General features: G+C 40.1%; 1 protein-coding gene across 2 annotated transcripts in view; it reads left to right on the forward strand.

Moving 5' to 3' along the window:
• Window positions 1-18219: 18219 nt before the first annotated feature.
• ZC2HC1A (zinc finger C2HC-type containing 1A) overlaps window positions 18220-24392 on the forward strand; it is a 33790-nt gene continuing 27617 nt past the window's right edge. For both annotated transcript variants that reach the window (XM_026049682.1, XM_026049683.1), the window contains exon 1: window positions 18220-18246. In XM_026049682.1, coding sequence (XP_025905467.1) covers window positions 18231-18246 — 16 coding nt within the window. In that variant the 5' untranslated portion in view covers window positions 18220-18230. The remainder of the gene's footprint in view (window positions 18247-24392) is intronic.

Genomic DNA, 24392 nt, shown 5'->3' on the forward strand with positions numbered 1-24392 from the left:
AAACTAAATATAAATATAGTGAAGTGCACTCATGCTTCTGGGAAGAAGCCTGCTCTTCTGAAATCAGCATACTTCATATTTTACCCTCTAACCTTATGGGTTAAGCTGCTAATTTTCTGGGAGGGAAAGCAGGTAACATTTTTACATGTGTATATATGCAAATGCTCCTGTGGTGTTTTCAGGCAACACATACATGCTTCAGTACCCTGAGATCCAGTGTTTATAAAAGACCTCTGCTAATAATGTCTAGCTCATGACCCCTTTTGAAAGCTTTAGCAAATAAGTTGCCAGTATACTTTTCAGCCCCATTTGCCATTAAGAAATCTCTGGTGTTAATCCATGAGTATAGTGTAACATGATAGTCTGATACAAACTTGATCAAAGTAATTTCTTTTGTGTGCTACCAAAATGTCTGATATGAAAATGGAAAAATCAGCACTGTCTTCTTAGTAGCAAAGGCAGATAATGTTGCTTTGTATCTGTTAAATAATAAACTGATTCAGCAGTTAAGGATTAAATGGAGTTCATTATAAGAAATGGAAAATCTCTTTCCATGTAAAAACAAGCTTATAAAAAATCAATCATTGTTTTTAACATGCAAAAAGGCAAGAGATAAAATAAAAAAGTAAAAGGCGTTAATTTATAGCAAATATTGCCAAAGTATCTGAAAGATGAAGGGAGATAGTTATAGAGAGATCAAATCTTTTGACAGTCCAACATTTCAACAATGGATCAGTGGTAAGCTGATCCATTCTGCATCTGCGGCGTTGCTTTAGCATGTAAATTAACTCACATTGCATCCATCATTGCAATGAATATTGCAAATAGATTCACCGAACCACTTTTTAAGCATGAATAGATTCCAAAGCAGCAAAGGAAAAAAGATTTTTTTTTTACCATCTAGCATATTGACAGATGTTTCATTACTAGTATGCTGCCATTCAGATGTCAGTTGTTCCAATAAAAAAGGGAAAACACAGGTTTGAGTTCATAAATAATGATGTGCAGTATAATAATGTGTACATCAGCCAAAATGTTCATTTGTCTTAACAGTGTTCTGTTATTACCTAAATACATAAAATACAAGTATCCAACCAGTGCCATAAGCCATTTATGCCTTTATGGGATTCTATTTTATCATTTATTTACAAGGTGTGTTTCCTACTAGTTCTCTTAGTCCACTTGCCTAGAAAATCATTTCTGCAGTCTCCATTCTTTTGTGGCAGTTCTTTAATTTGCTGGCTATCAAACATGTACTTTGGAAGTTAACAGCTCACATTCAGTAATGTTCTCTATTTTCTGATTTAATACATATGACTAGAAGAGGACATATATGAGTTACTGGCACCAGGAACCACTCAGAAACATTTTGGAACCCCCATCTCTGGCAGACATCCAAAACCCTTCCTGGATGAAGCCATGCAAGGCTATTGGGTGAATGGTATCATAGCTAAATAGGGAAGACCAAGATTATAGGTAAATTGSGGAAGGGGAACCTGGAGAAGGATATTGATGTATTTAAATACAGTGAAGTCCAGCTTTGTGGTTTTATACAGGCATCCTGAAAACAAAAACTTCAGTGAAATGTGGTTATTAAATTAGATTTGACTAGCTCATAAAATCTCTTTAAGATGTTTGACCATAACCCATACAACATACCAAAACATCTGTTTGGAAATCTTTTTCAAGTTAATGATGTCTCCTCCACAAGAACGGCACACACTTGGTCAAAATACTTCTGGCAACAAATATCACTTCACTCGGCAGAACTGATTTTATTTTATCATAGAATCATAGAATCATTAAAGTTGGAAGGGAACTTTAGATATCAACATCTAGTCCAACTTCCCTGCACATGCAGGGTCACCAACTAATTATCGTTAATTAGTTTTTCTATATGATGTTAAAATGGCATGTTCACTCTAAAACATGCTTTTCAATGTCCATGTGTTAATAAATATTGCCACTACTTCAGACAGTCTATACTTTAATAGGATGTTATGTAGTTTTAACATCCCTGAGATCTTGGAAGTTACAAGCACAAACAAGATGCAGCTTAAACGTTTCCATTAGATCTCTCTTTCCACAGTTCTATCTTTGATCCTGCAATGCAGTCAAAATGTAGACTGTGTAACATCTGATTTACAGTCATCATTACCCTAGAAACCAACTGGTATTCTCAACACATTATATAGTGTTCAGAGAAGGATGCATGCTATGAGGGAAAAGGATGGATCAGATAGGTGGCTTTATGTATCTTTCTCATGTACAATTCCTCTCTGCCAAGGAAATAATCCTGTCTCCAGATATCAACACAGAACCACAGTACGGTTGAGGCTGGCAGGGACCCCTAGAGATCATCTAGTCCAGCCTTCCTGCTCAAGCAGGGACACCCAGAGCATGTGGCACAGGGCGGCATCCAGGTGGGTTTTGAAGACCTCCAGAGAAGGAGACTCCACAACCTCCCTGGGCAGCCTGTTCCAGGGTTCTGTCACCCTCACAGTTAAAAAGTTCTTGCTCACATGGAGGTGGAACTTCCTGTGTTTCATCTTGTATCCATTACCCCTTGTCCTATCACTGGCCAACACCAAGAGGAGTTTGGCCCCATCCTCCCTACATTCTTCCCTCAGATACTTACACATATAGGTCAGATCTCCTCTCAGGCTTCTCTTATCAAGGCTAAACAGGTCCAGCTCACTCAGTCTCTCCTCATAAGATAGATGGTCCATTCCCTTAATCATCTTTGTTGCTCTCCGCTGGACCCTCTCTAGAAGCAGCAAGTCCCTCTTAGAGTGGGGAGCCCAGAACTGCACCCAATACTCCAGGTGTGGCCTCACCAGASCTGAGTACAGTGGGAGAAAAATCCAMTATGAAGCTTTTCAAAGTAGTAGAATTTCATTTGATGAAAGCTCTGTCACAGAAGAAGATATTGAGAAATCAAAAAAAAATGCACTTGTTTTCCAAACAATTGGTGCAGACATCAATGTTATGTTGTAATAATAATCCTACAGAAACAGATACCAAATGTGCCTTTGTTACAGAGCAAGCAGAAAGGCAAGGCCAGCTGAAGGTAGCTCATAAACAGCATACGGGCACCTCCTGGTGGCTATGAGTAGTATCTCAGAGGAGCACGAGAAGCGAAACCATCCAAGAGAAATAGTCTCATGTTGGATCTGTGGAGACTAACATGAGGAGAAAGTTCTTTGGAATTCGTTTGAACAAAGCATTGTAAATTCATATTTTACATGATTGAATCACAAACTTGATTTTTGTTCTGAATATCTTATAATGCATGCTTTATTTCAGAGTTTTTCCCAGTATCTGCAACCATACCCCACAGAGAAAAATATCCATAACTCCTGAAAGTAACTCTGATGTTTTCAAGCAGACCTTGCAACTAATTCTGGTGCAGGAATTGAAAACACAAATACATAATTCTCTTCTCTTCCCATAAACTCTGCTTAGCAAAAGGAGAGGCCCCAGAATCCTAGCCTGGATTTGCAGAGCCAGCAGCCCAGTCAAAAGGGTTTCAGTGGGACAAGCCATCCTGCTTTCCAGCTCTTTGTCAGGTGATCTTTACTGCAGGTAGTCCATCATTTTTCAAGGAGAACAGGAGCACATGAACAGCTTTTTAAGTAGAGAAAATAGAAAAGACTTTTCATATGGAAAGGTATAGTGAGAATCCATTTCATTTTAGTAATCTTTTAGAAAGGRCTGCCATTTCCTCACAGAGAGGCTAGGCCTTAGAAGATATTAAAGAACACAATTTGCTGGTAAACTATGCCATTAATTCTAAAAACATGATGCCACAAACTCCTCACTTGTTGCTATGCTATATATAAATACAGAAGTCTCAATTTTCTTTTGAGAAAATTTTCAGAAAATTCTTTCCTCAAGATTAAGTAACAATATCATGCAATACTTAGCTTAAGTAGAGTCCTACTACCTTTTCTACCTCACTGACAAATTGTGTTCTGTTACTAACAGGCAGTCCCACATCAGTAATTGATTTTTTTTTTATTTCTTTCTACAGAGAAGATGATTTAATTTTTCAATATGTTTTYTTGCGAAAGACTTGAAGAGCCCTGAGACAGGACGTCAATCTCAAATGCCTTAGACAGACCAACTACTAAAAAAGTTTAAAAGTTCTTTTACAATGGTAATCCCWAACACAGCAAAACATTATGCTTGAATTACTTAAAAAAGCAGAAATCCCTTTTTAATCCTTAAACAAATTCCAGTTGTTCCATGTGCACAGGTTTCATAGAGTTACTTGTATACCCAAATAGGTGCAGTAACCTATAAAACTTAGGCATTKTAGATTTTCCTTCTTTTTTTGCATTCTTTCCTAAAACTGAAAACATAAAATCTCCATGGTGAAAACTGTACATCTTTCTGATACGCAAATAAGAATATTCAAGGTCTAGAAGAACATTCTGTTTTTAACTCCATCTACCACAAGTTATCCTGCTGTGAGRTGCAAAGCAAAACAAGTTGCATATTATTCTTAGAGAAATATACCTATATAGAAAATCCCTATATAGAAAATAGCTGTCCTCTAACAAAATTTGATCATTAAATAGGTACATAAATTCCCGCTGCTTTTGTTGACTCAGTTATCACTGCATTTTTTTGGAATCACTGTCATCTCAGAAGACAAGAGTCCTATTTATTCTTCCATAATGGTCTTACCATCAGTTATGTTGATACAAAGCTTGTAAATAGGTGCATTCTAACACACCATTTCTATCCATGTCTGACCTGCAGGAGACCTGCTTTCATGTCAGCCACCCACGAGAGCAAGTCAGCATCTCCCAAAGAGTTCATCATTCTTTCCATCCCTCCCTGCTGCCTCCCATGAAATATTCAGGCACTATTCCCTGGAGCATTGTTCTGTCTCTCTAAAATCCTTCAGTGCTTGTTATTTGAGTGCTGTGATATCAGAAAACATTTTGAAGTGACTAATTTCATCTCCCATGATCATTATTTTTTCTCCTTTTTATTATTTCTTTAGGGGAAGGGAGGTGATTCTGTAGCTAGTCCAGTTTGCTGAAACACATTCACAGAAGCCCTGAACATAAGTAAATGAAAAGAATTGAACAGTTCAAGCTGGAAAATAAATGAGTAACTACTTTAGAGTTTGCACAGCACTACAAAAACATAAATAATAGGAAGACTGCTCAGTATATCCTACAGAAATAACATAATTTAAAAAGGGAGATCTGATTTATACGGATCATAGAAAAAAATAAAAACCCCTTATTTGGAGATAACAGATTTCCACTACTACAAAGTGCATGCGAGCTAGTAAGAAAACTGTGACTATCAGGAGCAGATTCATCTGATACCTCTTTTGTATTGAGGATTTCAATCACAAGAACAGTTAATGAAGTTACTGTTTTTCCCCTGAGGTTTCACTAAATAAAACTGCCCTGGCTTTAAACCAGTAATTCCTACCTCCCTACTTACTGCACTCCCCTCTAAAAAGGAGAGGTGCATAGTCAATATGGAGACAGCTTTCTCCAAAGGACTATTAAAAAAATTAATTTAGGTTCAAATCTAGGGTCTGTTTAGGTTCTCTGAATTGCACTTGGCAAAAAAAGAACTTAGGGGAAACAACCTGGCTCAGCTACCCAGCCAATTAATTCAGCTGTTGGCATGAATATTCCCTCATACCTCACAGCAGAGAATTAGAACTCACAGACTCCTATTTTCAATCTGATTTTGTATATTAGTCCTTTTTCATGAAATAGGAGAAGGATTCAAGGATTCATCCAAAATGGATCAGCTAAGGCAGCAGTGATGTCTGTGTCTTAACGTGGCATTTTGTATGAGCATATAATATAATCATATAGAATCTTCTATTACTATTTGAGAATCCATTTTTATATATAAAAATAATTTTCTCTTTTATTGGCTGTGTGCCATATATTGGCATTTCTCTCTGTTGTTCCCAAGATAATCAGAAAGATGCCTTGGTCTGTTCTATACATATAGAACATGGAATATACAACAAACATGGGATATATAAATGATTTCTCAGTGCTTCTATTTGTCATTTTGCCACCTATACTACTATTCCTGATGTGATTCCCCCAAATGACTAAATATTCTTGCTCTTGTGAATAAATGTGTCTTTTGTTCCACTACTATTTTCTCTTCTCATTCTTCTCAGAATCTATTTTCTGATTCACTATGAATCAGAAAGATGAACACTACTATTATCAGTATTGATACTGCAGTAACTATAATCCCTTATTATGTTCAGAAYCAACCCTGTGATATGGGGCTTGTTATGGTGCCTAGTTTGGCCACAGACCATTTTTTGTTTTCAGAAGAACRTAGTTTATTTGACTCTTAAATATTATGACTTTGCTGGTAGATTGTGATTTTTTGTTGATGCTCCTAGAGCACCTCATTAGGTCATAAAATATTTTCCGTGTTTTTTCATGCAGAGTATCTCTCTTGAGGCATTTCATTTCAGAAAAGGTTCATCTTTACTTGAAAATTGCACAGCTTTTTACAGTACCTTCCTTGGTGAAGTTTATACACATGTGCACACAAAATCCTATGTAAGTTCCTTTTTCTTTTCTTACATACAAGAAGTTCACAACACTTTAAAGACTTCCAGTTTCTGTCTTTCCATCTTTTATTACAGCTCAAATTCCATTGCAGCCATATCCAAGGATCATTTTAACTACTATACCTCCCTTTATTTAGAGGATTTCTGTTGGATTCCAAGATCTTCTTCTGCTCAGTTAAGTCTCTAAATAAGGGAAGGGGAAGTTGTAGTTTTCTTTCCTGAACTTATGGATGAGAAATTTCAGCTTTTTGACTTTGTTTTGCAACCTTCTGAAGACTGAATACATTACTTGTTTGAGTCAAAGGCATCTATTTTTAATACTTTGAAGTTCTCTGAAGTTTTAACTTTAATACTTCTAAAGCTCAGCATATTTTAGCCTCTTTGAGAAAAGAAAGAAAAAAAAAGCTTTCCAATTTCCAAGCATTGTATTTACATGGGAAAGCATAGCTTCGATATTCAAAGAAGCCTATTCATGCCATAACTCACAGTTTTGAGATAAGAGTTCAGGTTTTGTTACTCCTCCTGTTGTCCTGTTGTTTCTATCTACTGCACTGCAAACACTTAGGAAGGGTTGCGGGAAGATCCTAGAGAGATTTTTCACAGTGTGGAAGCTGTCTACCAGAAAAATCAATCTCTTCCACCACCCAGCCAAAAGTAATAGGTTTTTCTCAGTCAAGATCTAGGTGAGTTTGTGTCAGTGAAAGGCTCCCTATCTTATTACTGGTTTCTTGAACAATGCAGTCCATCAATAAAATACCTAAACCTCYATGTCCCTCTATCTATTATATAGCTATATATCACATACTACTTATCTCTGTAATGAGTTGAACAATACAATTTCTCCAACCAGAAAAATTGATTGATGTATCAACAATAATCCCATGGTAATTGAGTCATTATTTCTTCCATTTCAGCAATAGGAGAAACAAAACACTTTTTCTCCTGAGCATTACAGTGCTTACCCAGTGCAGGAGGGCTGACACCATTTTCATCTTCATTAAAACAGGTGAAGCATTTAGTTCAAAGGTGTATATTTGATTATATGTACGTTATGGAGATGTAATGGTATGTTAATATGCATATYGCAGCAAATAAAGTACACCAAGCCTACTGCAGATTCATTACAGTAAAGTACTTTTTTTTTTTCTTAAAAGGTTTCATGATGTAGCTTGACAGCGTGGACTATGAACCCTGCAATTTCTGTGAACCATTCTGTCAGGCTGCAACACTAGGAACTATAAATGCTTTGCACATGGAGTGAAGATATAGCATATAATCTTGAAGTTTCATATGTAAAATAGAAGGTTAATCCTTTCAGTCATCACTTTTTTTTTTGCCATCCTCATTCATAATTACCAGAATTTTCTTTTAAAAAAGAAGTGGTGGAGCAAGGAATCTCTTCCCTCCATAGATTACTTTTGGCTAAGTTAAATTAATAGCTCTGAATACGATGACCACTGAGTATGAGACTACCGAGGCAAGAACTTCATCTAAAACTTTAATTCTTTTAAAAAGTGAGGTTCCTTCTCACTGACACATTAGTTATTGATAATAAAAATCACTCTTGAAGTCACTCTCAAAGTCAAAAGTGAAGGCCTTAAATAAAGGAACTAAGTAAAACTAAAGGTCTAGATTCTTTGTCCCATTGGGGTTGAGGTGAGATACCTTCCCAGAAAGTTGAAAGCCACAGATGCTTTGGGGCCATTTCAGTCTTTCAGGAATGTACATCAAGCACACTTAAAAGAAAACATGGACCAGGTGACTGTGACAGTACACAGTGTCTTAGCCCAACATTCAGCAGCACTGGTCTTCATGGAACCCCATCTTATCCAAGGAGATAGCAATGGTGCATGTTTCCCCATTCCTTTCCTCTACAGTTTGAAGATAAAAGCTGTGGCCGGTGACATCAAAGTCTCTTTGGCTTTGTAACACTATCATTCTTCTCTACATACCATGTTCCTAGTTCATAAGCACAAAGCACTCTGTACCAAAAGAAATAAGTACAGCTGGACAAATATAATAGTAGGAAAAAAAGGGAAAAAATCTACAAAAATATTGGAATTACTGAAGAAYTGCTTTTATAGTACTCTGAAAATACATTTTACTGAGATTTTTTTTCAAATAAAGACTTCTTGTTAAGAAAATGCACTTCAATTAAAGGGAAAACACAATAAACAGTAAAGATTATACAATTAAATATTTTTAACAGAAATTGAACAGAATTTCAAATGAGAGGTTTTCCATAGCACGTTGTCCTTTAGCAGGTTTGAGACTGCTGGAGCAAATTCAGCTTTCACTTTCTTTTATGTAAATCTAGAGTAACCGTGCCAAGCTGAATATTATACTTATCCATGTGTGTGAGGGTAGGGTTCACCTGTGCCCTGTAATTTCTGCATCAAGCTCATTACCTCTGCTATAATCACCTTCCTATTTTAGCAAGCTTTAAACCTGTGTATACATGCTCATGTGTTTATTCCTGGGGAGTTTGCTGCATAATTCCTACTTCAGGTCCACCAGAGGGGGTTCAAACACTGGGCTAGAGATGGTGTTGGGCAAACTGTCTTTATTTAAAAAAAAGACCCTTAACAGAACACTGAAAAGATATTTTACTTTTGTTGAACTCATGAATGCAATACTGTTACTGGAGCCAATAAGAGAACTGTACAGCAATGTGTCTTAGAATAGTATCCTGTTTCTAAAGTTCAGAAGACCAAATAATTAACTGGAAACAAAAATGGAAAAAGAAAAAAAGACTATATTTTTATTCCGCTCACATTTATTCACTAAGCAGGCTTGAAACATTATTTGAGGAGTCAAGAAGAAGGAATAAAAATATTGGTATAACAATAAAATACCAAATTCTTTATTCTCTCTTTTTTTTTTTTTTTGTTGTTGTTATAGCCTAGCCCTGCAAGATTTCTCACAGAACAGTCACATAAACAGAACCATTTTAAAAATTAAACCATTGTATGACTATATTTAATATATAAAGGTATGTATTGTCAAGAGACATCTTATACAGATCTTCAAGTTTTAGGCTTAGGATATAGTCACTCTGGTGGCTCTTAGTTGCCATAGACAGACTGACATACCCAGGAACCTGGGTAATGCCTCCTTTCCATTTCATCTTCACTTCTTTTTGTTGAGAATGAAAAAAAGGGATGGTCTCCCAAATCCTCTTTATCAGAGAAATAGTGCTTCTTGGGATTTACTGCCTATATACCCCAGGTCAAGTGCTGTCTTCAGGATACCTGATTTCTTTATTGCCCAGAATAGAGGCCTTCTAGTCTTCTGTAGGCCAGCAGAGTCAATCTTCTACCAGAAAGCACAGTGCAGCAAGGTGAGCAGGGACRGTGAGATGATGTGCACAGAATGTTTAACTCCATGTGGGGCTGAAAGACACAAAGGGCACAATCTGGTTCCTCCAATTTAGACATAGATGTGTGGAGCTGTGATCTATGAACATTTGTCCCATGTTTCCTAGACCCCACAGAGAAGATTCTTTCTAAGAAATATCTGGAGTATTGTGAAACATTTTTTCCTCACTCAAAATCTTTAAATTGGAAGGCAGCTTTGCCAACCCCATATGYTTCTGAATTAAACATGAGTATAGTATTTTTTGTGAGATGTATTGGAGGAATTCTCGGGATTTGAGTGYTCATGTTCCTGCTCACTTGTCCTTCAGGAACACTAAAGCAGAATACAGGGGTATGATACTTTACTGAAGGAATGTAAGTATTCAGAAGAAATTAGGTATTCCAATTCTTGGAAAAAGCTAGAACTGCATTTCTTCTGAACAGCAAGGTCAGAAGTACACTGCACATGTCCTGCAGAAACTTGAAGGGTATGTTATTCTTTCCCTTCACGTACTCTGACCAGACAGGCCACACAAGAAGTCCGTATMTATTTTCAGAACTTGCAGAAAGATGGTGATCTACCCAGGAAGATTTAAAGCTAAGCATCCCTGCTTTCAAGTCACACCACGTGCCAAGGGAATGCGCCCTTGACAGCACTGCAGTCCAACAGCTCCTCCTCCTGAGGGTGATGGTGCTATGCAAAGGGAAGTTGGAGGAGGATCTCATCTTTTAAACSTAGACAGAGCAGACAGATACCTATTAAGATAAACAGATCACATSATGACACTGTCTCTTCGTCTCTACCTTTTTTGGGTTTTTTTGGCACAGGCACATTTTCATCTGGAAGTAGCTGCTCCTGTAAGAGATCTGTTCATTTGAAACTTCCTGACCAAACTGCAGGCTAACAAATCTGGAAGAACTGACTAATCTTTTTTAAACAACTACAGGATATGATTATAGATATGATGAAAGATTATAAGTGGTGGTATATGCTTCTCATATATGCACCTTTTCATATGCACCCTCTAGTAATATTAGGTGAGGTTTTCATGCAGAATGATAAATCTCACTAATTAAACTTTACTGGTTAATCAACCCRCTTGGAAACAGGACCAGACCATGTAGCAGTCCCTTTGTACATTACTAAAAAGACTACCAGGATGAATTTCTTCGTTGTGTAATATAATAATTGCTCTCAAAAGAAGAAGAATGAGTTCTTTATCAGGGCTAGGCTAGAAATCAGGAGGGCTGTTAAATAGCCAGCATTGTTATTTTTGAACTCAGTCAAACTTGGCAGTTGACCAGATGACTGTGTTTTTTTCTCTTCTCCTATTTTTGAGTTTCCTAACTCTACTGAGCCTTCAAGACTTTAGGAATTCTGCTTTGATTAAAGCATACGGGCATTTTTGCACAATTCTTTCACCTACGATCTTTGAGAGGAAGGATAGGTTTATATAGTGAACATAAGAAGTAAGATTACAGTTAAAAAAAAAAAATGAGTAAAACTGAAAAGGAGTACTGGAAAAGGAAGACTCTGTCTTTCTGAAAATGAAGGCAAAATATTGACCTTGCCAATTTCCTGAACCAGATCCTCTTGGATGGCTTCTTATACCTGTAGAAAGCCTTATTTCTCACTACACTCCCCTAAGAACAACTGAAATCAGGATAAGGACATGAGTCATCTGCACCCCAGCAGAGTTCAGCCTCTACACCGTTTTCATAATTCTTTAACGATCCGTAGGAGTAATGTGGATGTTTCATAACTAATCAATGTTTTCTATTTAAGTAATGTTTTCTCAAGCTGGGGACAGATGGAGTTCTGAAGTTGCAAACACAAGGCATGTAAGGGGACTTGTAAAGAAACACATTATCTTAAGCAAACAAAAAGGGGAGAATTCTGACTTGAAGAATGTGCATATGCCACTTCAATAAATAAAGGTGCTCGAATTGACAATACAAATAAAGGCAATGAAAAKCTTCTGTAAATTACTGTATAAAATAGCATACTGCATGCTGACCTTCCAAGATCCATATCCCCATAGGCAGGAGACAGTAACTTCAATCCCTCTACTAAATCTGAGAAATCCATGACACATCTAAAAACAGTCACAAATTAACTGTGTATCAAATGGCAAGTAAAAACAAGGATCAGTATCAGTATTTAGTATTTTTTGCCATTTTAAGGCAAAAAAAAAAATCACAGTTAGTAACTACCAGATGTTTATTTCAGCAAGCATATCAAGCCATTGTGAATTACAAATTAATGCAGCATTTTCATTTGCACCTCAGTGTAACTGAACTGCCATATACACAAGCCGAGGATAAAACACACAAAAGATAATAGAAGAAAACAGATGCATCAACTGATGGCAAAGGCATTTGGGATTTCTGTGGAGGACTTCCAAGGAAGCACAGGATTGGAAAGAGCTACGATGACAGTTCAGATTCAACATCCAGGGTCCACAGATCTTAAAGAAAGACGTCTAGACTATAAGAAGAATAGACTTGGGATGTGAATGTAGAGAAATTGCATAACCTAAGACAGGTTTATTCAAACATAATGCACGTAGTTGTAAAATGGAAGTATTAGTGGAAGACTCTCTGCCAGACACCGCAATGAACGTGTCTGTTTGGAATGAAGGCACCGGCCCTTGAGCTACCTTGGTGTTGCAGGACTGGACAGTAGGCAGAGTATGTGTAAATTTAAATATGGGCCAAAGGCAAAATTTGGCAGGTAGGCAGACTGCTGACTTGTAAGATCATAAATAAGGCCTAGTTTAGAGTGACTCAGCCACTACACCCTAAGCAAAACTGCATATATGTCTGAGTATGTACTTCAAAGACCATTTAGTCACATATTTATCTGAAGTGCAATTAGCCCTAGCTTACAGAGGCTGGATGAACAGCGTCCATTCATACCAAAAGCTTATGGTGATTTTATGCGCATGATACTGGACAGAAGTAACAATGTTCTGAACTGCCCTGGCATCTTGTATTGCAAGGTCAAGTCACATTTGTAGACAGCTTAAGTTTGAATTAGCTAAGAGGATAAAGTAGGTGCAAGTAGTCAGGTAGCCATCCCATAATTTGGGAAAACGACTTATCCACAAGTTTTACAATTCTAGTAGTTTAACATTTCCAAGGCTGTCATTTCATCTCATTCTTCATCTCTCCATCTATGCAGAGAAGCAAAATTCTAAGATATCTTGAAAACCAAGGAAGAAACAAAGTTAATCCATAATAGCTTATAAAGTTAGACTGAGATGCAAGAAAGAGGAATATCTGCTTTTCAGTTTCTGTCCCTTGTACTTATAAAATAGCTGCCACAAAACCATGAAAGAAAACACAGAACTTATTAAAAGAAAACACCAGACTTTCATAATGGACTTAGAGACTTAGAGCAGCACAATCTAATTCAATATAATGCTCTGTTTTAATTACTGTTTCTTTGTGTGTGTGTGTTTCTGTATCAGAAAAAGATGAAGGAATAAAGAATTTTAATGGGGAACGGTTCCTTTTTCTTTTTTTTTTTTTTTTTTTTTTTTGAAAAGTAAAATCAGAAATCAGGAAGGATATTTAAAGTGAGTAGATTAGAAAACTTGTCTTTTTTTTTTCCAAATCCTCAGGCTTACCCCAAGAGAAAAGCCTCCATATTTTGTCACTGAGCTGAAGTAACTCAATAGGCTGAGCTGAGGAAACTCAACTTTTTTTTTTTTTTTTTTTTTTTTTTTTAATCAGCATAAACTTTTACTGGCACATGAGCGTCCATTCCGGGCTCCCCACAGCCTCTGAGCACAGCTCTCCATGTAGCCATGCAGTGAACCGGAGAAATGTATATGGATTTTTAATTGGGTAAATCCTGATAGCACGAAGATTTGGACCAGCACAAGAGGAGATCAGAACGAACAGCTGAGCTCTGGTTTTCTGGTTAGAGAAGGACAACCTGTCAGTGGCAGTAACGGTTTACTCACCATGAAGGTATGGCATTACTCTAGCAATAGAGAGTCTGATGATATATTATATGAAAATAATATATACTTTTTGCAMTCCAAATAAACATTTACAGCTTCAGATAGAATCACAGTCCCAATATTAACTACTTGATCAGACAAAATGAATCTAACATCATGGCATCCTGGAGTTTGAGCTCTCTCTATATGTATTTTAATTTCTATTTTGAACATTATTGCTTCTCATTCACTCTAATATTTCCAGTTTAGTGTCTGCTTTATAACTGAGCAAGTGACCTCCACTGAGAGCAAAGCTTGTTCACTCCAGAACTGCTCACCAATTTTTACTGAGGTTTCTGGTCTTGTTCTATCTCATTTGGAAGGCTCAAAGGAAASAAAACCATAGAAGTATATAGAGAAAAAAATGGATCGGTGAAGAGATTGATAGTAAAATGACAATACTCCAAGTATGAATATAAATCAGGACTGTCATTCACAAAAGAAGAACAAAAGCCTCTCTTGTAGTAATTCAATGGAGGAATTTTTAGTAGGAGATTAATCTTTCTTGTCTATAGTTCTCAATTAGTGTTAATTGAGAGAAAAAGCTTATTATGAATATTTAAACTGTAAAGTCCCCCCACGCCAGCATATCTAAATTCCCAGAAGCTAGCTTTATTGCAAAATGTATTAATTAAARTGCCACTTTGGGAAATGCTTCCTTATCCAATGCTCATTATTAGCATAAAAGATTGTGAACAGGTTTTGATTTTTTATAAAAATTTTAGTCATTGTGACAAGGATTCAAATGGTAAAGTATAGCGCTTGAAATGTGAAAGAAATTCTAAGAACTTTTACAGGACTTACTCCTCTTATGACCCATATGCCACAAGGAAGGATTTAGACAGCTTTGCGGGGATTTAAGACCAATGTATGKTCAACCACTGGACTGCAGGGGTTATACATTTCAAAGAGACAAATGATTTTGAGTGCTTCAGGTTGAGAGTTTTCTATATTGCGATAAAAGTAGGCAATATTTATTTTACAGCTCGTGCTGGTCTGTCTGAACTTTGTAGAAGACTTGTGGCYCATTTCCTTTAGCCCTGCTTTCCTGATGCAACTGTAGGCCATATGAATTAGTCTAAGGGCTGAACTGCTACTTTCACTGCATATTATTAAACAGATCCTATAATCAGTAATTTCAGATGATGCAATTTCAGGTATCTCTACCACAAGAGGAGTTGGTTGTATACTAAGTAGTGCTTACATAGAAGAATTGATTAGAGTTCCTTGTGTCCCATTTCCTGCAGGACACAGCAATAAAAGCTACTTTCCAGCAYCAAGAACCTTTCGAGCTATACTGTTCATTTCTGTAGTTGCATAATGAATGCTCATACATCCAGCCACTAAAGCCTGGAAAATACTCTACCTTTGCAGAAGAATGATCACTTGCCCATTATTTTTATGAGCTAGCTCTAAGAACTTTCACTTATCCGTTGAAAAATTGGATGGCTAAGACAAATCAACGACATCTTTGCAAAGCAATGTCTGTTTCCAGTACATAATTCAGTCTGAAGAAATCCAGAATAGGATTCAAGTAATCTAATCAAGATGTCTACTAGCCAGTTGTCAATATCTGAGCACATCACCTCATACAAAGTTTCGCCTTGTCATTAGTGGAAAATCAGTCATTAAGTTAGGTAGAGCTTCGGCTGTGATTCATCTCATCCTGAAACAGGCGTTATATTTGATCAGATGAATTATGCCCTGAATTCTATGGACTGTCTTAACTACAAAGACGGATCCCTATTGACGGTAGCAGGAGCCTAGACTGCTGGCTCAGATGCAAACACCAAAACACTTGATCAGACAAGAACATCAGACACCAAAAGGTGGATGAGCTAGTTTTATCTCCTGCTGTAGTGCTTAAAGAAAAATAATCGAAAAAATTCAAAGAATATCCAAGAAAACTATGAGAGAATTGCTTGAGAACGAGAAATTAGAGAAAAACTCGGGCCTAACAGAAGTTATGGTGTTAGAGAGGTTTGCTTAAGGTGAGATACAGGTGAGGTCAGTATGTATGGAATCTACTTCTCCACGATTCCCTTGACAACACAGTCTTCCCAGCGCACACTAACAAAGTGGGGCAGAATGGAGACACCATGGCCAAACTTTGTTGGACTCCCTGTGGAGGTGGTAACCTGATGATGCTGTGCAGCTGATGAGTGAATGGCGGGGTGGAGCCAAGTGAAGACACCATGGCCAAACTCTGTTGCACTCCCTGCTGAGGTGGCAATCTGATCTTACCATGYAGCTGATAAACCACATAGTACAATAAGGTGTCCGGTGCTGGRCTAGCAGTGGTGGCAGATCAGTCCCTTATGACAGACTGTGCTCAAACTTCTCATTCTAATCTCCTTATAATACCAATATACAACCCCATCCTAGAAGTTACCYACTTCCAAGGCATGACYACTCCTCACTGAGCATGCTCTCTAGATTTTTGATTAACTCGGGAGGCTTTTTAAACCAATCAATAACAGAAGTAAGTATGACTAGAGCCACTCAAGCTCCACCTAAATATAAAAGATGAACTAAGGAGGGATGTAGTAGGAAGAGAAAAGAAGAAGAAAGAAAGAGTAAGAAGAAGGAAGAGTGAAGRGAGAAGGAAGACTCCATTGTAACTYCTGGATCCTTCTCCGCCCTTTGGGTCAGGGCGGCCTGAGGAGACTGCTCGAGGTTGAGAGCCCTCACCCATCTTCTGGGGTGAGTGGTGATTGTGCATTTGTACACTAGGCATAACCTAAGACCCTCACACTGAAGCAGAGAGCTTCCTGCACTGACACCCTAAACCTGTTCTCTAAACGTTGCATTGGAATAAGCCACGCTATTTGTGAACTCAACTACTTGTTTGGAAGGCAACTGGACATACAGTTGACAGATTGTTTGTGAATGCGACAATGCCAGAGATGGGCCTATAGCTGATCATACTATTTGTGAACTCAATTGCTGTTTGGAAGGCRACCAGACCTACAGTCGACAGACTGTTTGTGAACCCACCACTGCTGGAGTTGGGCCTATAGTTACCACAGTATTTGSTAACCCTCTTAGGAGATGAGACCAGCCATCTCAGATCCCTCTAACCTTTGAGGATCAGCTGGAACACACGGGGATTCATCTCTTAGCAMATTTGACCCCCCAACCACAGCACAAACCAAACAAGATGCTCCTCTAATAGTGCTCAAACCCTTCACTAAACTGAAATAAAAATTATGTTTGGTCGTATTATGGAGAGTTTGTSTCCTGCAACATAGAATTACCCTAGGCCTCTGCTTGTGCATTTGCAATCCAAGTCAGGCAGTACCACGTAAGGAAGTGAACTTGTGATATGCAGATACGTGATATGGGCAGGTAAGCAGCAAATGCTTGCAAGCCATGGGCTCACTTAACTTTGTGGACAGAGACTTATGGGATAATGTCCAAGGGTCAGGACTCTGAAACATGGCAGCAAATTAGCTCCTTCTGGCATGGSCTGTAATTGTATGGGCTGAAGCTTTGCAGATCAAAGGCTAATTTGATCTGTATTTTTACAATGGTTCAAAATACCTAGGAAAAATGTGACTATTCAATATGTTCAAGCCTACAGCTTCAAAGGATGATTTTAAGAACATATTATGCTTATAATTAATTATCGTGGCTTAAATGTTGGTTGGTTGGCATCTGTGCTCTGTGATCAGTGCTAAGGGAATGCTGAGAAATCAGATAAAACAATCATAATGTCACAATGAATTTGGGTTTTAGGTATGTGCTTTGCTTTGAGTTACGTTTTCCCAGATGCACAGGGATCATGACAGTAACCGTGGCTCTACGGACATCGACTCTATGGATGTCTCATCCATTTTTTTCCAGAAAAAGCAGAGAAACAATTAATATTTGTTATAAAGATATTAATAATTTAAGATTTTGTTTTGTAGCTTATACCGAAGATCTTTTTCTAGTTTCTTATGGCAGATTGTGGCAGGATCTTGAAACTGATTCTACAAGGCGGTGTTTTCCTGTCGCCCGACGCAGGCTGTCCCCTACGGCAGCGCTATAACCCCAATGCACAGACATATGGAGGAAGGTGCTGGAACGCGGGCCGAGGGCGGCTCCTCCTTCCCGGCCTCGACACCCCGGCCGCCTCCCGCAGGAGGGGAGCGGCCGCCCGCCCCTCCCCCTCGCCCGAGGGCGGGGCGCGGGGGCGGGGCTCCCGCGCGGCCGCAGCCAATGGCAGCGGCGGATGTTAGCGTGCCGGGCGGTGGCGGCGTTGCCACAGCAGCGGCGGGGCCGAGCGGCGGCCGCGCCATGGAGGGGCTGGAAGGTGAGAGGCGCTCGGTCCCGGTCCCGGTCCCGGTCCCGGTCCCGGTCCCGGTCCCGGTCCCGGTCCCGGTCCCGGTCCTTCCCCTCTGCACTTTGCGGGCGGGGGGGCCGCGCCAGGGCGTGCCGCGGGCAGGGGGCGGCCGGTGCGGTGACGGGACGTGGCGCCCGGGGAGGGGGCGGCTCTACCAGCGCCGCCGCCCGCCTCGCCTCGCTGCCCGCCCGGGAGGCCGCGTCGGGCCCGGCCCAGCCCAACCGAGCCCAGCCCAGCCCAGCCCGGCGGCGCTTTGTTTCTGGGCCCCGGTGGCGGGCGGCTCTGCCCCGTGCCCTTTGGTGCGGCCGGGGGCCGAGCTCCCTGGCGCGGCCGCGGTTCCGGGCAGCCCGAGGCTGCGCGCAGGGGCTCACAGGGGCTTCTGCAACTTCATCCTGTGCTGGTTGCAATCCCGAGGTTTCCCCTCCCAGGTAGCTCTCGGGACACAGATACAGGTTTGGGTGAAGTTGCTGGGTGCCTGAACTTCCCAGCAGGCCTGTCATTCGCATATCTTAGCAGGGTTCTTAAAGCAGTGTTGTTGCAAGCAAGCTCTTTTAGCAGTATTGCTGAGACATGATACAAACCTGTTCAGCATAGTGGTCATGTGGTCTTGTATGTTCTGCTCCCGTGTGCAATGGAGCCCTTAAATAGGAGTGGGAGGTAACTAGGCTTTGTTCTCTCTCCCTTCTAGCACAGCCTTAAGGAGCAGAACTAATTTTTCACTCAATACCTGTGCTTTATCTTTAATAAATTTTTATAATCTCTTCTTATGCTGCTGCTTCTGCACTAAGACGGTGTTTACACAGTCTTGGTAATTATGGATATCATGATTTGGTGTTAGAAATGCCCAAGAGCTTCTTATTTGTTTTACCTAAGCTGTTACTGAATGATAATGGCTTCAAAATGTGGAAGAGCACATGCTGTGGCTCATCCAATCCTGCTGTTTGTCGCTTGGGCTGCCATGGCAGGGCTGTGACAGTCCTGCGTCCCCAGCCCTGGAGGCAAAAGCTCCCTCTATACTGGAATGGGCTCTGCAGCGGCTGCAACTGGGCCGCACTTCATCTGCAGCTCATCATCTATCAATTGATTTGGCTGCCAGCTAATGGAGTGGGGCTGCCTSTGCCAGCTCTGACCTCCCAGCCCGAGCACCCTCCCAACAGAGGGTGAGAAATCTGCCAGCTGCAGCAGAATCCTCAAAAAATGTTGTTTTTGCAGTAAATTCTGACCAGTTTTGCTTGTTCGCAAGTTTTCTAGTGGTGCTCTACCTTTTGTGTGCGTCTCGGTAGGTGTTGGGAGTTGAAAGATGAACTACTAGATCATAGAGTCAAATCTAATGTTTTTTTTCAATTAGCTTTTTTTCTATTTTTAATGCTTTCAAAAGGTAGAGTTTACCAAACTATTTTTGTTTTCCATGACATGACTAGAGATTATTTTAGGAATAACACGTATAATAAGCTGTTTTCAAAAACTTCGTATATCCTTTCCTTTGGGAAGTCCTTTATTCCATTTCAATGTCTAGCACTTTGGAAKGTCAAAATGCTGAAAAATATGTTCATTGGCTTGTTCATGGGGCACTTTGTGCTTTTTTTTTTAACTTTAAACAAATTACCATCATACAATGGGTGTTGTATGTTTATTTCAGCATATTATGTAGCAGTGGTGCTTGAGGTACTGCACATATAAGTAAGCAAGCTTTTATTTATAGCTTTTGAGTTTAAGTTGTCTCTTTTGATGTACTTTGGATTAGGTTCAGACAAGATGTGTCTAGAAAGGTGGATCCAGAAGAGGAAAAAGAAGGCCAAAGCAACAACAATAATGATTTATTTCATTTGGTAATGATTTATTTCATTTGGTATCATACTTCTTTCAGTTGCTGCTACTCTGTGCAACTTGGAAGAATGTTTCTGGTTGGCAGTTTTAATTAAATTTGGAACTTGAATCATCACATTCAACGTAAAAACATAGGCTGCTTTGGAAATCTGGCTCTGCGTGCTCCTACCCTCCTCCCTCTTAGATTAGCCCTTAGCAAAATCAATTCCCCGAGCTGATCTAYACAGCTAGTGCTGGCAAGAGAGTGTGTAGGGATGTGGTTGGGGTAGAGGCTTTGTCTTGTGGCAGCAGCTTCCTGGCGGATGGGGGRCCGTGGAAGGGCCCTTTCGGCTCTGGACCCCTGGTCTGGATTCTGGAAATGGCTTCACTCCTCAGCAGCTCAGCATCAYGGATGCAAGATCTGCTTTACTCCCGTTTACACTTTTTTTTTTTTCTCTTCTTAACATAATGTAGAGAGTTTTAAGTGTATTGGTTGGCTTGTGGAGCTGCATTAATGACATTTGAGAATAGTATTTTTTGTGTTGTAATAGTCTCTCTCTCTGTGTGCAAGTTGAAAGTGCCCACAAAATGGCAAAGTAGATTTCTCTGTTGCTTTTAAATTCACTTATGGCTCTTTTTTTTGCCCAAGTTTGTTGCTTCCTTGTATTAGTATATCAGTATTGCTGTCTTGACACTGAAATACAAAATTAGAACCATTTTATTTTACAAAATAAATCTGTGCRTGCATGTTCTTACAAGTGACGTATGCTTTAAAAGTTAAATCCAAAATCAGCTTCTGTTACTCAACAGCCTATACAGTGTTTGATTCTTTTTCAGTTTGCASTTAATCTGCCGGCGAAAATATTTGCAGTAAAAGCCTGTCTGTGTTTTTAAATGAGCTATTGACCTTAAATGTGCTGATCTTCAAGGTACATTTAAAACATTTTCCTGAATATTCCATCATGTCCAGAATCCCTGGACCATTTTTGGTGGGTTGTCACATGCTTGTCACGTCCAGTGCCAGATTACAATAAAAAAACCTGTCACCCTGGTGTGCTGTGCGCTGCTTTGCTTGAAGCCGATGGAGGAAGGCATCCAAGCACTGAATTCCTGACAGCACTGAATTCCTGACTTAATTTAAGCCACGGCAGTCCAATGGTGGTCTGTGATCAGCTTGTCTCCAGCGTGTTGCTTTTTATGGGACGATGCCTGGCAGCAGCTGTCTGAGCTGAGCAAACGCCTCTTCCCACATTTGACCCCAGCCCATCCCAGAGGCCRGCTCGGCCATTGATTCCGGAGGAAAGGGGAAGGTGGCAGCTGCGTCTCYGAGTGAAAAACGCAGGCAGCTGGGGCAAGCTGCTGCTGCTGGGACGCGATGGGTGCTGCCCTCTCAGGAAAGCGCCTGCAGCAAGTCCAGACCCGGAGCTTTCTCTCCAACCTGCCAAGCAGGGACTTGCTCCTGTGACTAAGCGCTGAGGCACCGAGCGCTCTCTGGGTGCCCTKGAGGGCTCCTGCGATGGAGACGCACTGCAGAGCGTGTTCTCCCTAGGGACACCAGCGTTGTGAGACCGTTTGTGCCTTGAGTTTCTGCTGGTCCTGAATATTTTTGAGAAACACTGCTCCCTCCCTAGAAGGTGCAAGCTTCCTAGTTTGGGAATTTACATTTACATTTCGCATGGACTGGTGGATGCATGCTTRCTTTGCACAGAGCTCCGAGTGAGCCATTGCACATTCCCTCTCAGATTCTCCCGCTCTGTCTCTAATAGTGTGGGAAACTATTTCTGTTTTCAAAACGGCAACAAAAAATGCTAGGAATATAAGCCTTCCATTTTCTTGTGGTGTTCGTCTTTGTTTTTGCCTCCCTGGATGTGTGCAGCAGCTTGCCTASTTTGGCAGCCATTTTCTTAAGCTCCATTTAAGAGAGGCCCCAGCCCTTTCTAACATTTCAGCTTTTTTTAATCTAATCCATCCACCAGCAGGAAGGATTAACTTTATAGAACGTCTTTTAAATCAACAAGTTGGAAATGCTTAAAAATAGAAATGCGAAGCTAATATGTTTTGTTTTAAGAGCTGATAGCTCTTTAAAATAGAGTGAGAAATTCAGTCTGATAAGTGTTTTCTTTCAATGGGTGTCCTTGCAGTTTCAAGTAGTCTAAGTTTTACATCTTAATACTTGGATTRGAGTGTGCAGTATATTTTTTTCCAATGCAGTTATTTTTATTTGTGATTAAGATTGATGTTTTGGTGAAGACATTTGTCCGAGAAATAAATCTGCAGAGTTCAGGCCGATATGTCGGGGGAAGTTTCAGAATGTATTTTATTTTTAAAAGAAAGAGAATAATGTACACAGGCAGGAATTGGGATGTTTCAAGATATTGATTCTTTGGCATCTTAAAACTGATTGATTTTTATCCTTTCTATACTTTTTTACAGATTTTTCATCTCCTTTAGATTAAACTTCAGGAACTAGACCAATCTAGTCACTGAATTTTATTTGATGAATTGGATAAAGTAAAAAGAAGAATGAATAACCATCACACCTGTATGATGTGGTTATTATCAAAAGCTGTTGTGGCATTTCAGTAAAATCTGCTTCTAGGATTGTGTCCAACAGTTTCTTCTTGACTTGATCTTAATATTTTTTGTAATATATTTAAAGGAATCAATATATTACAAATAAGGTTTTTACTTTTTACTTGATTGTTAGACTGGCAAATTTCCGATAAAGGCAGRCTTAGCTCTATCCAATTACATTTGAATAAGAGTATTTTAATCCAAGAATTGCTTTTGAGGTCACGGGTACCWAGCTGTCTTGGTACCAGACTAAGGTAAAAAGTCTGGTCTTGACTGCCTGCTTACAGTCATCCAGGTGCTTGTAGCTTGCTACTGGGAAATATGGTAGCTTCTGATGGAAAAAAAGAGTTCTGTAACTGCACAGGGTTTTGCGGATCATGTCCTTCCTGCAGGCTGTTGGCCTTAAAACTCATTAATAGAAGCCCTAATAACATGTGTGTGTCAAATGGATYGGATAATGCTTAGTTTGTGTTCAGCTCTGTTTCATTTGCTTACGCGTAACGGGAAGCTGCTGTGCTCTGTCAGGGAAATCATCATAACTGAGKGCATCAGTGCAGTGCCTGGCCACTGATGCCCGCAGAGCAAATGGGTGGAATAAGAGGGATGCAGGCGGGTGCAGGGCTGAGATTTCACTGGAATTGCAGAGTTCAGTCTGGGAAGGGTGAGGAGCCTGCTGAGAGTTTATGGATCAGGATCAGCAGGCTGACCATTGTGGATGGGTGTCTAGTAGAGGCTACCTCATTTTCTGGCAACTGGAAGAAACTTTATAATCAGAGGCCTTGGGCCTCAAGGAGCTCCAAGCACCCTTATAGCTGCTAGAAGAGTGATGCAATGGGCACAAGTGATCTAGATAGTTTCTGGAGTGCATTTAGTGCCACAGAAATGAAGGAGGAGCTAAAGAAGGAAGGACTTGTGCTGGACCTCATGCTTGCAACCAAGGAAGGTCTGACTGGCCAGGGTTGTGTAGATTGTTGAGGGCAGGTGGAGTTTGGGATCCTGAGAGARGGGAGTTAGCTAATAGTTGGATCACAGCCCTACGACTTACGGAGAGCAGGCTTTGATCTCTTCAGGGATCTGCTGGAAGAATGCTGAGAGATTTGGTCCTGAAGAGGAGTTCTGAAGACTTAATTCATTGTTGATTTATTTATTTGTGTGTGTGTGTGTTTATAGGATGACACTGGTAGATTTTAATGTAAAAGTTATACTTCAAACAGACTGCTATGTACTGTTATGGTATAGACAGCCTGGACAACTGGGCAGAGAGAAACCTTATGAAGTTCAACAAGGGCAAGTGCAAGGTCCTGCGCCTTCCCAGTACAAAAGGGATGTGGAGCTGCTGGAGAGAGTTCAGTGCAGGGCTACGAGGATGATCAGGGGCCTGGAACATCTGGCCTATGAGCAAAGGCTGAGAGAGCTGGGCCTGTTGAGCCTGGAGAAGAGGAGGCTGAGGGGGGACCTGATCAGTGTGTATAAATCATAGAATCACAGAATGCTTAAGGTTGGAAGGGACCTCAGAGGTCATCGAGTCCAACCCCCCTGCTCACGCAGGGTCACCTAGAGCACGTGGCACAGGGCTGCATCCAGGAGGCTTTTAAAGATCTCCAAAGAAGGAGACTCCACAGCCTCTCTGGGCAGCCTGTTCCAGTGCTTTGTCACCCTCACAGTGAAGAAATGCTTCCTTAAGTTCCTGTGGAACTTCCGATGCTTCAGTTTGAAGCCATTTCTTCTAGTCCTAT

The sequence above is a fragment of the Nothoprocta perdicaria genome, unplaced genomic scaffold (assembly GCF_003342845.1).
Source record: "Nothoprocta perdicaria isolate Ctin4 unplaced genomic scaffold, notPer1 scaffold_60, whole genome shotgun sequence".
Classification (NCBI taxonomy): Eukaryota; Metazoa; Chordata; class Aves; order Tinamiformes; family Tinamidae; genus Nothoprocta; species Nothoprocta perdicaria.